General features: G+C 51.1%; 1 protein-coding gene and 1 long non-coding RNA gene across 4 annotated transcripts in view; one reads left to right on the top strand and one right to left on the bottom strand.

The window, feature by feature from the left end:
• The window catches only part of USP20 (ubiquitin specific peptidase 20), a 44690-nt gene extending 29171 nt beyond the window's left edge, over nt 1-15519 (bottom strand). The window contains exons 1-3 of one of the 3 annotated variants that reach the window (XM_086684256.1): nt 15416-15519; nt 2560-2670; nt 1316-1412 (exon numbers count right to left, since the gene is read on the bottom strand). In XM_086684256.1, the coding sequence (XP_086540382.1) occupies nt 1316-1396 (81 nt within the window). In that variant the 5' untranslated portion in view covers nt 1397-1412; nt 2560-2670; nt 15416-15519. Of the gene's footprint in view, nt 1-1315; nt 1413-2492; nt 2512-2559; nt 2671-15292 lie in introns of those variants that run through there. The other 2 variants (XM_086684257.1, XM_086684258.1) reach the window with 2 other exon arrangements.
• LOC147575097 (uncharacterized) lies at nt 14418-15469 on the top strand. Its single transcript, XR_015243134.1, has 3 exons — nt 14418-14609; nt 14812-14947; nt 15066-15469. It is a non-coding gene; the product is annotated as an uncharacterized LOC147575097 (long non-coding RNA).
• Nucleotide 15520: the final 1 nt, after the last annotated feature.

The raw sequence follows: 15520 nt of genomic DNA, 5'->3' as shown, positions 1-15520 counted from the left end.
CTCCAGGGCAAACTAGGACAAAGCGGTCTTCACGGCCCAGGGTTGAAAGAGCTCCAGAAAGATGCACTGTCCTGTGAAGGAAGCAAGTTGCAAAAGTGTCTAGGGGCATCTGGGTGGCTCAGTTGGTTAAGCACCCGGCTCTTAATTTCAGCTCAGGTCATGATCTCACGGTTAGTGGGTTCGAGCCCTGCACCAGGCTCTGCGCTGACAGTGCTGAGCCTGCTGGGGATTCTCTGTCTCCCTCTCCCTCTGCCCCTCCCTCCCTCCCTCATGCCCGCCCTCCCTCCCTCTCTCTCTAAAATAAATAAATTAAAAACAAGAAAACAAACAAAAAAAGCATCTATAGTGTGTTACCTTTTATATAATGAAGGGGGAAATGAAAAATAAGCATATTTGCATGTATTTGCATAAAGAAACTCTGAGAAAGTATAAAAGAAACTAACGTAAAAGGCTCCCTAAAGGTGGAATAGGAGGGTGGGAGGGGGATGTCTTGACAATGATTTTTTTTCATTTTATTTTTTCGTTTTCTCATGTTTATTGTTGAGAGAGAGACAGAGCATGAGCAAGGGAGGGGCGGAGAGAGAGGGAGACACGGAATCCGAAGCAGGCTCCAGGCTCCGAGCTGTCAGCACAGAGCCCGACGTGGGGCTCGAACTCACAAACTGGAAGATCATGACCTGAGCTAAAGTTGGACATTTGGCCGACTGAGGCATCCAAGCACCCCTGAATTTTTTAAAAAATTTTTTATTTTAAGTAGGCTCCACACCCAATGTGGAGCTCGAACCCTGAGATTAAGACTCGCATGCTCTAGCAGCCGAGCTAGCTGTGCACCCCTCTACTTTAAAAAATTTTTTTATTGACATTGATACTTTTATATTGCTCGATTCTGAACCAGAGAAAAGTATTACCCGTTCAAAACACTTTAACAAAAAAAGACACATCCTCCCCACTCAGAGAAGCCCACCTTCTGGCTCTGGGCCTCCCCAGACCCTCCTCGGGTCACGCTTGTCAAAATGCCAGTGGGCTCTCAGAGCACGATTCGTTCCCTGCCTCGGAAAGGCTCCACAGCTAATGCACAGGGCACTAGTGGCTCCCAGATGGAATGATCTAAGCGGTAATTAATGGCTGTTAGGACGCAGCCCCTGGAAAGCTTCCCCCACAGACGCCAGCCCTTCCATTTACACAAAACGCTAAGCAGAGACTGTCGGGAAGCCGGTTCTTCAACTCTTTCAAACCTTCCTTTGGAAACACCTGTACCTTAGGAACGCAGTGGCCCTGGGTGTGGGCCCCAGCTCTGCAAGGTCTGACCCTTTACCTTAGATTTGAACAGCAAGTCCTCTTTGGTCACCTCCCCTATGGAGTCAAGGTGAGGGCAAAGGTCCCTGGAGTCCCCCATGCTGGCCTGGGCTCACCTACAAGAGAACACAGGGAGCCTGGGTTAACGGCAGCCACCTCTAGAGCGAGGCGGGGGCTGCTGGTGCAGTGCACAACTTTGGTCTCAGGTCCTGGCTCTGCCACATATCAGCCAGTGAGTCGAGGAAGCCACTTAACTTCTCCAGGAATTGGGTGTGACAGTAACGCTCAGGGGACTCACAAATGGGTACGTGTCAAACTGGCAACACGTGAACAGGCCCTGTGGATTGTACCAACAGTCCCTTTAGTGGTTGTGACGTCGTACTACGGATACGCCAAAGATGTGGCACCCCTGGGGGAAACTGAGTGAAGGGTACGTAGGACCTCCCTGGGACATCCGTGGCGACTTCCTATGAATTAACAATTATTCCCGAAGAAAATGTATAAAAACAAGTAACTGGATTGGCTTCAGCCACCTCATATTTTAGCAGAAATCACACCGAGGAATCTGACGGCTGATTCTAGCTCCAAACCGTTGCCAAGAAAGTTCCGGGCCAACCGAAGATTTAGTGGAGCCAAGGTGGTTTAACCAAAGGCAGGGGCGGTGTGTCCACTGAGGGAAGTGGACCCCCACCCTCTCCCTGAAATGGTCAGCCAGGGGTCCACTGGCCCAGACCCCCCACCAGATCAGGTGTTACGGGTGCCGATCAAGTTCCGGGTGGCAGAGTAAATGGTTTCCGTGCGTTATTTCTTGGAAAACGTCCCCAGGCAGCTGTGATCAGCCCCGTTTTACAGATTCGGAAACAGGGGCTCCTTCTTGTCTCAGGTCTCACAGCGAGGAATGCTAGAGCCAAGGCGGAAGCTCGAGCTGCTCAGACTCTTACGGCCTCACGTGTATTCTCTCTCCTTTTAACTTAGGGCAGTGGAAACACGCAGAAGCAGACAGCTCGCTCCCACGCGCCGGCACCCAGCTCCAACAGGGAGCCATTCACAGCACCCTTGCTTCAGCTCAAACTCCCACTTCCTCTTTTTGGTGGCAGACCCAGATACCGCCTCATTGCATCTGTGTGTGCTCTTAAGAGATAAGGACTTGAAAAAAGGAAAAAAAACAACCCATAACCACAATTCCGTTATTTCACCTGAGACAATTTCCTCTTGGGTCCGTGCTTAAGGGCTACGCCTGAAACGGGGAGGCTGTGGGCCTACCTCTGTGCACAGCGACACCCCCAGGGAGCGGCCAGCATCTGTATTCTCCGCGGACAGCCGATGGTGGTGGGGCGCGAGGGCTGGAGTGAGTGCAGGCCTCTGGCAGGGAACCTGCGGGGAACAAACCAGCTCACTTCCTGCAGCTCCATTATCTTAAAGTCACTCTTAGCGCTGACCAGCGGCTACAAAGAGGTCGGAATTCCTCCTGGGAAGGGCAAGTGAAATTTTGGACATCTGGGGCATCCGCGGGCTGGACAGGCTCCCAGTCCATCCACGGGGACCATAAAAACACACTGCTCCGGGGTAGCTAACGAAGGCTGGTGTGGAGCTGGTATAGGTAGGGGCAGCCCCTCCTCGGGGGTCGTGATCCCCGAGAGCAGAGACCCGCAAGGGTCTGCACGAGAGGGCCGCGGGCCTCTCTAGTTATTGCCTTGGCTGCCACAGCCCGTTAACCTCCTGGACAGAAGGCTCAGCCCGTTCCGTGCACGCCCCTGGGACCCTCAGATCATCCTCGGATCCCCTGCTGCTCAGAACCTCTTGGATCCATCACCCACAGGATCCTGTGCTGCTCAGAACCTCTGACCCCCGAGTCTTGAGCAACCCCAGGCCAGAGGCACAACTGAGTCCATTCATGTGTCATCACCGACTGCACCTCCCCAACCCTGCTAGGCCACAGTCTCCCAGACATGGGTAGTTCAAAGAGGGGGAGGCAGTTAGAAGCTAACATTTAAAATGGTCACATGGCAACGACAGGTTCAAGGTTCTAAATTCCAAGCCTCTTCACCTGAAGCCAGATTTTTTAGGGTTTTTTTTTTTGTTTTGTTCTCACTGAGGTCAAGTGCACCAGGTTGGCAAGCTGCAGTATGGGGGCAGGAGGGGGGCAGGGGAGGGAGTGGCTTTGGTGTGTGTGCCCCCCGTCTCTCCAGAAAGATGGCAGAGCCAGCTTATGAGTCTGACACCCAGGGCCACAAATGGAGCCCGGGACAAGGACACTGGTGACAAGCCTGTCTTGATTCACACGTGCAATGAGACCATTCAAGCTCCTCCGTCTTCAGATAGGGGAGGGAAAAAAAGCAAAGCCCAGTGGGTAACAACCCTCCATGCACCCTCACTGCCCCCGTGCTACAGAAGAAACAGAACAGATTGCTTAAGGAAGCGAGAGACTTGGCCAGAGTCAGTCCTCAGCTAGTAAGTCGTGGGTGGGGACTCAATCAGACTGTCTGTTGCAGGGCTGTGCTCTAAATCAGGGGTTGGCAAATCATGTCTATAAAGTACCAGGCAGTAAATCATTTAGGCTTTGTGGGCCCTGTGGATCTTTATCACATATTCTTTGTTTTTGTTTTTTTACAATGTGTTAAAGATTTTTTTTTTTTTTTAATTCTTAGCTTGAGGGCCTTGCAAAAACAATGCTAGCCCGCTGCCACAGTTTGCTGCATCATGCCCTAACTCGCTGTGCTGTTGGGGCCTCATAAAAACAAGCCCGGATCACCAAGATTCCATGTTTCACCGAACACAAAGCACTAGTTTAAATAAGGCAGGTAGCAAAGAAGAGCCAAGAGGGTTCACCTGGCCCCAGGTTTTTTTCTAAGTAAGTGTTCAGGATGCATGCAAAGATGGACTGACAAAGATATGCACTGTTTATAATGGGGGAACTGGATGCAATGTAAATAAACAACAGGCGGTTAGATAAACAAGGACACAACCACACTCTGTCAACGGCACAGCCATTAAAAATGATACATATTGAATCTTCCTATCCGTGAAATTAAGTTAGATCTAAATACATGGAGAGATATACCATGTTCATGGACTGGTACACTCAACACTAAGATATCCACTGTGCCCAAACTGGTCCATAAACTCAATGTAATCTTCATCAAGATCCCAGGAAGCTTTCTTGTAGAAATCATCAAGCCAACTTGAAAGTTTATACAGAAAAGAAGACCTAGAAGAGCCAAAACAATTTGGAAGAATCACAAAGTTGGAAGACTGAGGCCCTCTGGCCTAAGAATTTCTATAAAGGTTCAGCAAACAAGTCAGTGTGGTGTTGGCTCAAACACAGACATACAGCTCAAGGGAAAAGAAGTGAGAGTCTAGAATTAGACCTGCACATATGTGGTCAACTGATTTCCAAAAAGGGTACTGACAGAATTCAACCAGCAACAGACAGTCTTTTCAACAGAGGCTCTCCATATAGGGAAATAAATGACCTTTAACCCCTACTGCATATCATCCACAAAACTTACTTAGAAATGGATCACAGCCTTCCTGTAATTGGTGGCCAACAGAAAGCTTAAAAAGAGCTTCCCTTTCCTCTTGTTCTTTCCCAGGGTTCTGGAAGAGTCAGGTTACTCTAAAATGTGTTGTTGATGGACTCCCAGTGCGTGTTCTCATGTTCAAACCGACAACATTCCCCCCCCCCCCCCAATTCTTTCTCCTCTAGTCTTTCATTTGCTCGTGGCACTGCTGGGGCTCAGCTTCAGAGTCCTTCGGTTTTCGACCTTTTTCTCCGGCTCTCATCTCAAACACCTGCTGCACCTGCAGCTCCTTCTTCACCTTTAGCCACACACTCTCCCTCCTTCCACTCATGCCCCGAGAGCTCTGGGTAGGCTGCCCTTTGCTCTTGGTGCCCGCTCCACTAACAGACACAGCTGCCGTTTCCTGCTTCTGCACGCATCTGGGCATACGTGATCAGTGACATCTTTCAAGCCTTGCACACGTGTTGTCAACCTACTTCTTAGAACTGCAAAACCTCAAACATCACCATTCTCAGCTCCAGCAGCACGCAAGGATGCCGCCTTCCTCTGACCCTCCTGCAGTTAACTCCTCTCACGTCATCACGCCCTGCCATAGCAGGAGGTAAACAGTCCTTTGGGTTGTTAACAAGCTTTCCTTCTTCTCCACCTTCTGCTTCTGGAAATTCGTAGGTTTTCTTTTTATGTGCTTGGATTTATCTGTTTTTTAAACCCTTGGCACACCTCTGGTGTGAGCATGTCTGCTCTCGGCAATAAGTGGGATGACGTTCACTTTTTCATAAACCCAGCGTCCAATGGTTTAAGTCCGTGTCTTCAAGGGGCAACACCGCACCCTGTTATCAGGCTTCCGATGTCTGTGGACTAGACACTCTCCGCTTAGGGAGACTTCCCATTTACTATCGACATAGTCAATAATGGACTACCAGCAACGACCTCATCAGCTACATCTCCAAACCCTGGGGTATCAGCTATTGGGGGCGGCAACTGAACGCCACCTTCTTTGATTAAAACTCTGGACTGTTCCAGTCTTTTTTATTTTTTTTATTAAAAAAAAATTTTTTTTAACCTTTATTTTTTTTTTTTTTTTTTTTAATTTTTTTTTTTTTTCAACGTTTATTTATTTTTTGGGACAGAGAGAGACAGAGCACGAATGGGGGAGGGGCAGAGAGAGAGGGAGACACAGAATCAGAAACAGGCTCCAGGCTCTGAGCCATCAGCCCAGAGCCCGACGCGGGGCTCGAACTCACGGACCGTGAGATCGTGACCTGGCTGAAGTCGGACGCTTAACCGACTGCGCCACCCAGGCGCCCCTAACCTTTATTTTTGAGACAGAGAGAGACAGAGCATGAACGGGGGAGGGTCAGAGAGAAGGAGACACAGAATCCGAAGCAGGCTCCAGGCCCTGAGCCGTCAGCACAGAGCCCGACGTGGGGCTCGAACTCACGGACCGCGAGATCATGACCTGAGCCGAAGTTGGCTGCTTAACCTACTGAGCCACCCAGTCGCCCCGTGTTCCAGTCTTTTTTATTCTGTGGGAAGGACCTGGATGCTCTGGAGAATACAAATACGTGAGGAAAAGCTGTTGATGAACGTCTGCATTCCCAATCGAGACTCGCCTACAGCCACAATGTGAGTTCAAGCCCTCTGCCCACTGATTTTCGGTATGCTTGGTTTGGGAGCTTTGCAAACCTCGCAGAGCCTTCGAGGTCCGTCTGTGGAACCACCACGGTGCCCCTGTGGACGTGCCTCCCTCTGCAGGGGTGGGACCGCGCTGACCCACATCCCCGAGCCCGCGGCAAGCAGCCCGGCGCGGCCCAGGCCGACGGTTCTCCCGATCTCAGACTTTAAAATTTTTTTTTTTCCAACGTTTATTTATTTTTGGGACAGAGAGAGACAGAGCATGAACGGGGGAGGGGCAGAGAGAGAGGGAGACACAGAATCGGAAACAGGCTCCAGGCTCTGAGCCATCAGCCCAGAGCCTGACGCGGGGCTCAAACTCACGGACCGCGAGATCGTGACCTGGCTGAAGTCAGACGCTTAACCGACTGCGCCACCCAGGCGCCCCGCGATCTCAGACTTTAAACAACAATTAAAACTCTCAAACTTGTAGAGGAAAACAGGAGAGCATCTTTGCAACTCTGGAGTCCACAAAGATCTCAGGACACAAAGGCTGTTAATTATAACAAGATACATTGAAAAGCTGGACTCTTGAAAATTAAATGCTTCTCTTTTCCAAAGATGATCCTAAGGAAAATGAAAAGGCAAAAGCTACAGACTGGGAGAAGATGTTCACAACACATGCAGGACAAGGAGGCAAGGAGCTATTGATTGACAAAAGTCTTTAAAAAGGTGCATTTCTGGGGCACCTGGGTGGCTCAATCAGTTGAGCGTCTGACTCTTGATTTTGGCTTAGGTCATGATCTCATGGTTTGTGAGATTGAGCCCTGCATCAGGCTCACTTGCTGAAGCGTGGAGCCTGCTTGGGATTCTCTCTCTCCCTCTTTCTGTCCCTCCCCTGCTCACATGCGTGCTCTCTCTCTCTCTCTCAAAAATACACTTTAAAAATTTTTTTAATTAAAAAAAAGAAAAGTCATTTATTGGATATAAATTATACCTCAATAAAACTGATTTTAAACCCTGAATTAAAAAAACCCACACTTTGACTTAAGACCTCTATTATCAGGGGCGCCTGGGTGGCGCAGTCGGTTGAGCGTCCGACTTCAGCCAGGTCACGATCTCGCGGTCCGTGAGTTCGAGCCCCGCGTCGGGCTCTGGGCTGATGGCTCAGAGCCTGGAGCCTGTTTCCGATTCTGTGTCTCTCTCTCTCTCTGCCCCTCTCCCGTTCATGCTCTGTCTCTCTCTGTCCCAAAAATAAATAAATGTTGAAAAAAAAAAATTAAAAAAAAAAAAAAAGACCTCTATTATCAACATGGCTAAATATCAGAGAATGTTGAGTAATGAAAACAGGCTGCACCACTTACACCCATTGGCAGGGCTGCTATCAAAACACAAAAAAACTCAACCAGAAAAAAAAAAAAACAACGCTGGCGAGGACGTGGAGAAACTGGAACCTGCGTGCTCCCAGTGAGCCATAAAATGGGGCCGCTGCTCTGGAAAACAGTATGGAGCCTCCTCAAAACTTAAACACGGAGTTACCATGTGGTCCGGCAACTGCCCTTCTTGATAGACACCCCAAAGCACTGAAAGCAGGGACTTGAACGGACGTTTGTACGCCCGTGTTCGTAACAGCACCGTTCACAAGAACCGAAGGGGGAAAGCAGCGGAAGGGGGCCATCGAAAGATGAATGGATAGACAAAACGTGCTCTATCCATACAACAGATTATTGTTCAGCCTTAAAAAGGAAGAAAATTCTGACTCGTGCTACAGTAAGATGAACAAGGTTCAAAGACGGGCTTTGAGGGCATGACGCTACGTAAAATAAGTCAGACACAAAAAGATAAATACCGTAGGAGTCCACTTACATGAACTACCTGAAGGAATCAAATCCATAGAGATGGAAAGCGGACTGGTGGTTGCAAGGAGAGGGAGGGGTTAATGGTCAACGGGGATACGGTCTCAGTTTGGGAAGATGGGGACGTTCTGGAGCCAGATGGGGGTGATGGCGATACAACGGTGTGAATGTGCTTAATGCCACTGGACTGCACCCCCAAAATGATTAAGATTTATATGTGTTTTACTGAAATTCAAAAAATGCAATTTTCAGAAATGCAAAATGAAATTCTCAAAACTAAAAGATAAAAATTTCAAAAGTTGCATACACACACACACACACACACACACACGCACATACTATGACACCATTAAAAAGAAAGTTTAAAATGGGGGGAGGGGCAGAGAACGATGACGATGATGAAGCGAAACAGTCCATGACCAGGAAACACACCAGTCTCCATCAGGCCCCACCATGTGCTGTCCACTGTCTCTGTCCTCTCTCAGCTGCACTGTCCCCTGACCAAGAAAGGCATCTGCGCGCCACCCTGCCGAACCCTGCCCCGTCCCACCCCACCCCACCCCACCCCACCCCACCCCACCATCCTCTCCTCCAGGGAAGGCCTCTACTTTGCATGCTCGGTAACCATTTTGGTCGTTCGCCCATTTTTCGATCTAATGCCTGTCCCGTCTCAAGAATGTGAGCTCCCCGAAGGATCTGTTTTGTGCACTGTTGTATCCCAAATACCTATAATAGCACCTGGAGCACAGCAACTTCTCAGTAAATACTTGCTGAACGGATCAAAAGTACAAAAAGCTGTAAAACACGATCACAGTAAAATGCCATTTTGGTAAACCAATCTTGCTTTGTGCCTGCAACAATGATGCTATTGTCATCATTTCTGGGAGGACAGGAATCGAGTTGATTTTTGTTTCCTCCTCTTTTGCCTGTCCGCATTTTCTACAGTGAATTGATGTTGCTTTGGTAACATACAACCTGACAGGTTCCTTCTAATTCTCTTTAAAGTTCCCAGAGGCGTCTGGGTAGCTCAGTTAAAGCGCCTGAATCTTGATTTTGGCTCAGGACACGATCTCATGGTTTGTGGGTTTGCACTGACAGGACAGAGCCTGCTTGGGATTCTCTCTCTCCCGCTCTCTCTGCTCCTCCCCTGCTCACATGCTCGCTCTCTCTCTCTCTCTCTCTCAAAATAAATAAACACTTAAAACAATAAAGTTTCCAAAATAAAAAGAACTATGCATCTGGCCTCTTTGGTATGTGCGGTGTCCCTCCTGGGACCTTGCTTCTCCCCAGACCTCAGAGAGAACACTGGGGGAGCATGACCTCCATCCTCTGGGGACTCTCGGGGCCCACAGAGTGTGAACAGGACACCTGAGGTCCATTTAAGAGAGGGTGCAGCCACTCTAGAGTAGGTTCCAGAAGCCCTGACAGAGAAATGCCTCAGCTGCTAGCTGGGTGGCTTGAAAGTATAGCCTTTCACCCTGTGGCTCATTCACTTGAAGATCTGCCCTTAACGTTAAGCCTTTGTTTGGTTTTGTTTGCCTCATTAACTTCCATGTTAGATGAAAATTTTCATCTCCTCCTTCCTACCCTGAAAGTAGAAAAAGGTTTTTTTGTGTGGTTTCAATAAAATTAATATTCACCTCTGTAGAAGCTGGAGGGTGTCTCCACTAAAAACTGGAAAAAAAAAGATGGTTACTGCAGTCTTCTTCATAGGCACCAATGCGTAATTCAAGAAAGGAAACTCAAAACTCCAATATAACAGATACAATACGTATACAAGGTTTTTATGTTCATATCATGTACATTTCTCATGACACTAAACTTCAACAACTTTTTTATTTTCTAAGGCAGGCTTCACGCCCGGCATGGAGCCCAACACGGGTCTTGAACTCACGGCCCTGAGATCAAGACCTGAGCTGACATGGAGTGGGATGCTTAACTGACTGAGCCACCAAGACACCCCAACAACTTCCTTCCTAATGGCTAAATAATATCCCACATACGACATCAGCTACACCTTACTTAGCCGCTTTCCTACCCTTGGACCCTTAGGGTGTGTGTGTGTGTGTGTGTGTGTGTGTGTGTGTGTGTGTGTGTTGCCAATATAAATAAGGCAGCGCGAGAAGTATTCTGGAGTATAAACCTTTGACCACATCTTTGCCCAAGGAAAAACGACTAGGTCAAAATGTATGTTTTGAAGGCTCTGGATATATATCGACAAACTTCCCTCTAGATCCACTCTACAAGTGTATCTGTCTACCAGCACTGTATGAGCACACCCAACATAGGAGGCTTGAGGTTTACTAACATTTTTTTCCCCAAAGTTAATGGTTAAAAAATCAGCTTGTGTCAAGGGAAAAGCTGAGGGGGTAGTGCCGGGAGCTGTGGGCGTTTACTACTGCGCACACAGGAGCTGAACCATCAGAAGTGCCTGGTCTGCAAGGGCTGTAGTTCGTTTATCTCGGTTCCCTAGGAGTTTGCACGTCGTTTTATCTCGGTACCCAACTGGCTTGGCTTGGGGCAACGGAAAACGTGCCGGGCGTGGGCCCTGCCCTCATGGGGTCCAGAGGCCTGTATCTCAACACCAGGGTACCCGCATGCAGCCTCCGGGAGGTGATCATTACTACGTCATCCACCCTTTCCTGGGCTCCCACCCTGTGTCCGCTGCACCATACATCAGCCCCGGAGTTGACTGTAATTACAGAAGGCAAGAAGAGACACCAGCAGCCCGCCTTCAGCTCCTCGCTCGGCGCTTGCTAAGCTCTGTGTCGGTAGATAAGTCGGTCGCCCCTCAGTTCCCCCATCCATGAGATGGGGACAAAGACAGTGAGGAGGGTGACGAAGAGAGTGCAGGGAGACAATGCACAGGGCCGATTTCACATAATGGCTTCCGATCACAGGTCTGTATTGGCCCGCACAGCAAGAACGCTCAGAAATGTTCTGTACCGTAATTTGGGTTACTGGCCGTTTTTTAGATCGGGGAACTGAGACAGGCGGGACTGCAAGTCACACGCCCAAGGGTACCCTCCATCAGCTTTTCAGCCAGGGCTCCGCTGCCCAGGACAGCACTGCCTCTGAGCAGTCGCTACGCCCGGTGCTTCGCCTACACTCTTCACGGAAGGACTGCTGTTTCTCGTCTGAGGAAGAATGGAGCCCCTGGCACAGGGAGCCATTTGCCCCAGACCCTACGGCGAGGACACAGCCAGGAAGGAGCCGGCTTGTATCTGCCTTCACAGTGCTTCCTGCTCTGGCTTCTGTGCAAGTAAATGCAGTGCACACAGCAGGCACTTGATAAAGACTGAAAGAGACCTGTGCGGCCGAGGGAGCTAGATCCCAGGAACAGGCCCTCCGGGAGCAGCCGGGCTGCTGGGAGTCAGCAAGGCACCTGCCACAGCCAGGGAGCCAGGGCACCTCCCCTTCCCGGCCAGCCAGGCCAGCCTCCTCTCCTGGGGCAGAAAAAGCAGGGGGAGGGAGGCCCTGGCAGGCCTGGCACAGGGCCCACCCAGCTCAGGCCCTGGCGAGGCTTCTGAGACTGTTCAGCCTGAAGGAGGGCAGGCACTTCCCCTCCCCACCCCACCCCCCCCCCCACCCCGGGGCCTACAGCAAGGAAGGAGGAAAGTGCCCCCTGCCCGGGGGCAGGCAGGCAGCATCTCTGGGCCTGGCACCAGCTGCTCAGACCGGGCCTCGAGTGCCCATTACTCATCATTTTCCTGGCCGTTCTGGCTACGCCCTCCTCCCGGCTAGGAGCCTAGCTCCTTAGGATGGGAGGGGGGTCCTGCCAAGCCCCCGCCAACTTAGGGAGACACCCACCTGCCCCGATCCTTGCCACACTAGCCATCCCACACCCCTGCCCAACATCCCTCCACGCCCCTCTGACCCTCAGAACGTGTCCCCCTTCCCTCCCTCCTGCCCTCTTCTCTCCATCCTACCTCCAAGCAACTCCATTTTTCTTAAAACCCAAATACATCCCTTCTGTCAACCCAGTCTTAATTCCCTAAGAGCCCGCCATCCTCCTGACTCCCAAAGCAGAGCCCCTCAGCCTACTCCTGCCTTGAAAAGTCTTGCTTCCCCCCACACCTCTATTTCTCCTCATTGGCCTTACCCACCTAGTGTCTGCCTGGAAATGGCCCGGTGTAATGGAGCTGATATGAACAGACCTCACCAAATCCTTACCACCATCCTGGAAGCCAGGCAACAATGGGAGTTAAACCCATCTCCACCTACGTCACGAAAGGAGGAGAGGCTGAGGCTCAGAGAGGTGCAGTAAGTGGCTGGAGGTCACACAGCTGCTGAGCTGCTGAGCTGCTGATCCAGGGTTTGAACCAAGGACTGCTGGCCTTGAAGTCAGTGCTCTCAACTGTCTGCTCCACAGTCTCCCCAAACAGCCCCGGCCAGCCTGGAGTGGGGGATGATCTTTACCTCCTCCAGCCCAAACACCCACATTCCGAGGGCAGCTTCCTCTGGCCTCCTTCACAAGAGCCACCTCTGAGGCATGCTTCACACAGAGCATTTTTCTGCTCAGCTTAAACTTCTGAAGTCTAGGATAACACCTCTGAAGCCTAGCACTGCAATTTGTTCCAGGCTCTGGGAGAGTCAGTTAATTGGAAAGGGCAGGGGTTTGGGGCCACCCCAGGCTGGCAGTTCTTGGGGGTGAGCAGGCTGGAAGCAGTAAGTGGCCCAGGTCTCCAAGAAGCCATAACTCCTGGAGTAAGTAAGTAGAAGCAGAAACTCAGACTAAGACCCCTAAAACCCCAAAACAGGAGAGGGTCAGAGAGGGTCACACAGCCAACAGATGGCAGAATGGGAACTTCAGGGGGGGAGTCACGTGCTAAGTTGGCACAACTGGGGCCTGAACTGAGGGTCAGGACCTATACTTCAGTCCCCTGTTTTATAATGTTACCGACCAAATCACAAATGAGAAGACACCAATTTAAATGTGCAACTCAATCCCCCCGCCCACTCGTGATTCCTTTGCCTTGCTCTGTTTCCCTAACCCTCATCACCTTCTAAGACACTTGACATACTTGTGTTATTAGAACCTGAAGTCCACCGATCAGGGATCTTTGTCTCTTTTGCACTCTGGCATACTTCAAGCACCTAGAACAGTGCCTGCTCCATATAGTAAACGCTCAGTAAATAGCTGAGGAAGTAAGTCAGTCCAGCAAACTTTTATCGAACACTTATTACGGCCCAGCTGTGAACTGCAATCACTTTGCCGGGTCCCAAATCGACCTAGACACGAATGTTCCCTAAACCCTGTAGCAAGCCTGGTTCCAGAAAGGAGCTAGCAAACCAACCCCAATTTGAGCCAAATCCATCCATGTCCTTAAACAACCAAACTCTCAAACAAAACGAAAACATGACACATCTCCGAACTGAAGAGAACCCAAATTTCCTGGAGGCTCCCTATGAGAAGCAACTTCATCTCACCCCTCAAAAGGCCCAGCAAGACTTAGAGAGTCCGCAGCCCCTCAGCCCAGCCACCCAGATTCACAGCTGCTGCTTTTCCAGCATTACTTTGGTGAAACAGGTCTCAGATCTGTCATGGCCCAGCTGGTGAGTGGCACTGGGCCAACTCATTTGTACTGGACGCTCTTCCCCGGGATGTCAGAGGAGAAGAAGGGTCCAGAAATGTCCTTGGCCTTCTGGCCTTCTCTCTAGTGCTGTCCAGTACCTCCTAGTGGGAGGGTCGCTGCGGGGGTGGGGGTGGGCAAAATCAGAGCCACCTCTGAAAGTGTGACATCTGCAGACGTGGACTCCCTGGCTTCCTGCAGCAATTCCCAAGGATCCTCCCCTTCAGTCAGCAGGGACAGGAGGGCCAGTGATTCCCAGGTGCCTCTGGGGTTGGCTGAACGAGACTGCAGAAGGCAAAGCTTGGAGATTTTCATATACAGCTTTTGACCAAAGCCAAAAAGCTGTTCCAAGAAGTCCTGGGTCCATTTGTCTCAGTCCAGGGAAGAGAACAGCAATTATCAGGAAAGCCTGTTCCAGAGAGCCGTAGGGCATTCCAGAAGGGCCGCCCTACTTCTGAATGGTCTTCCAGAAGAGGAAACCAGTCTCCATCAGCAAACCCCCCGGCCCCACGCCCCCCAGCCAATGGGCTACAACAGGAGCTGCAGCAAACACTTAGGGAGCTTCTGTGCCAGGCACTCTGCATAACCTGCAGCAGAGTGGGGCCTGCCACTGATCCCCGCTCCACTTTCCAGCTGTGCAACCTTAGGCACCTACTGCCTCTCTGAACCAAAGTCTTCTCATCTGCAAAATGAGAGAACGCCGTCTACTTCGTGGGACTGCTGTGGGAGTTCACTGAGATAACGCTTAGGTGAGCCCCGAGCCTGCCACACGGTAGCGCTTAAAAAGGCGCAATGCTTTCAAAGAAAGGGATGGGCCTATATGGAGAAAAGGGAAATTAAGAGGTCCCTAAAAGTCCTGTAAACCATTATTTACACATTTAGTTATTTCCTAAGCGTTCGTTGATGCCTGTTTGTTTTGTTTTGTTTTTCAAATAAACTTAACCCTCCCAGCATCCTGGGGGGTGTAAACGGCGGAGAGCAGAGCAACAGTCCTAATGACAGAGGACGAAAACAAGGCCCCTTGAAGGTCCGGGGAGGCGGCCGGCAAGCACCCGAGGAGGGGCCGTCCGCCCTCAAACCCTCCGGAGTAGGTTCAAAACATCGGACGCGGGGATAAACTGGCTGGAGGCCATCATTAGCGGGGCAGTCGGCGCCAGGACTTTAATTCACCACTGCTAAGAAGTGGTCATCTTTTATCCCTAAAGGAAAAAACGCATGCCAGGGCCCAGACCCTGGGGAAATAAGTCAGCGCCCCGAGACGCCACGCTCGTGCTTTCAACGCTGGGTCAGGCCCCGCAGAAATAAAGGAGATGGCGGCCCCCGTTCCGGAGAAACAACGAGCCCCCAGGGCTCCAAGTGGGGCACCGGGGCCCCAGAGGACACCCCCTGAGCGCCGGCCGGAGGAGGGGAGAGGACGGCGGCGGCCGCTCACCTGGCAGCGGCGTTCTGCGCTCCTGGCAGGGCCAGACCCCAGCCCGTCCGGAGCCAGGCTGGGGTCGCCCCTGCTCGGAGAGGCCCGGCCCCCAGAAGCAGCCGGCGACAGCCCGGAACTCACCTGCCGTCGCAACCGCGCTGCCGCCGCCTGTCAGTCAAGCGCACCCACCGCTGCACCGCGCAGGGCCGTGGGGCCCTGGCTGCGTCCCGCCTCCTCCCCCTCAGC

Source organism: Puma concolor, chromosome D4 (assembly GCF_028749965.1).
Source record: "Puma concolor isolate L17-30 chromosome D4, mPumCon1.1.hap2, whole genome shotgun sequence".
In the NCBI taxonomy this organism is placed as follows: domain Eukaryota; kingdom Metazoa; phylum Chordata; class Mammalia; order Carnivora; family Felidae; genus Puma; species Puma concolor.
This window is presented reverse-complemented; position numbering and strand designations above follow the sequence as displayed.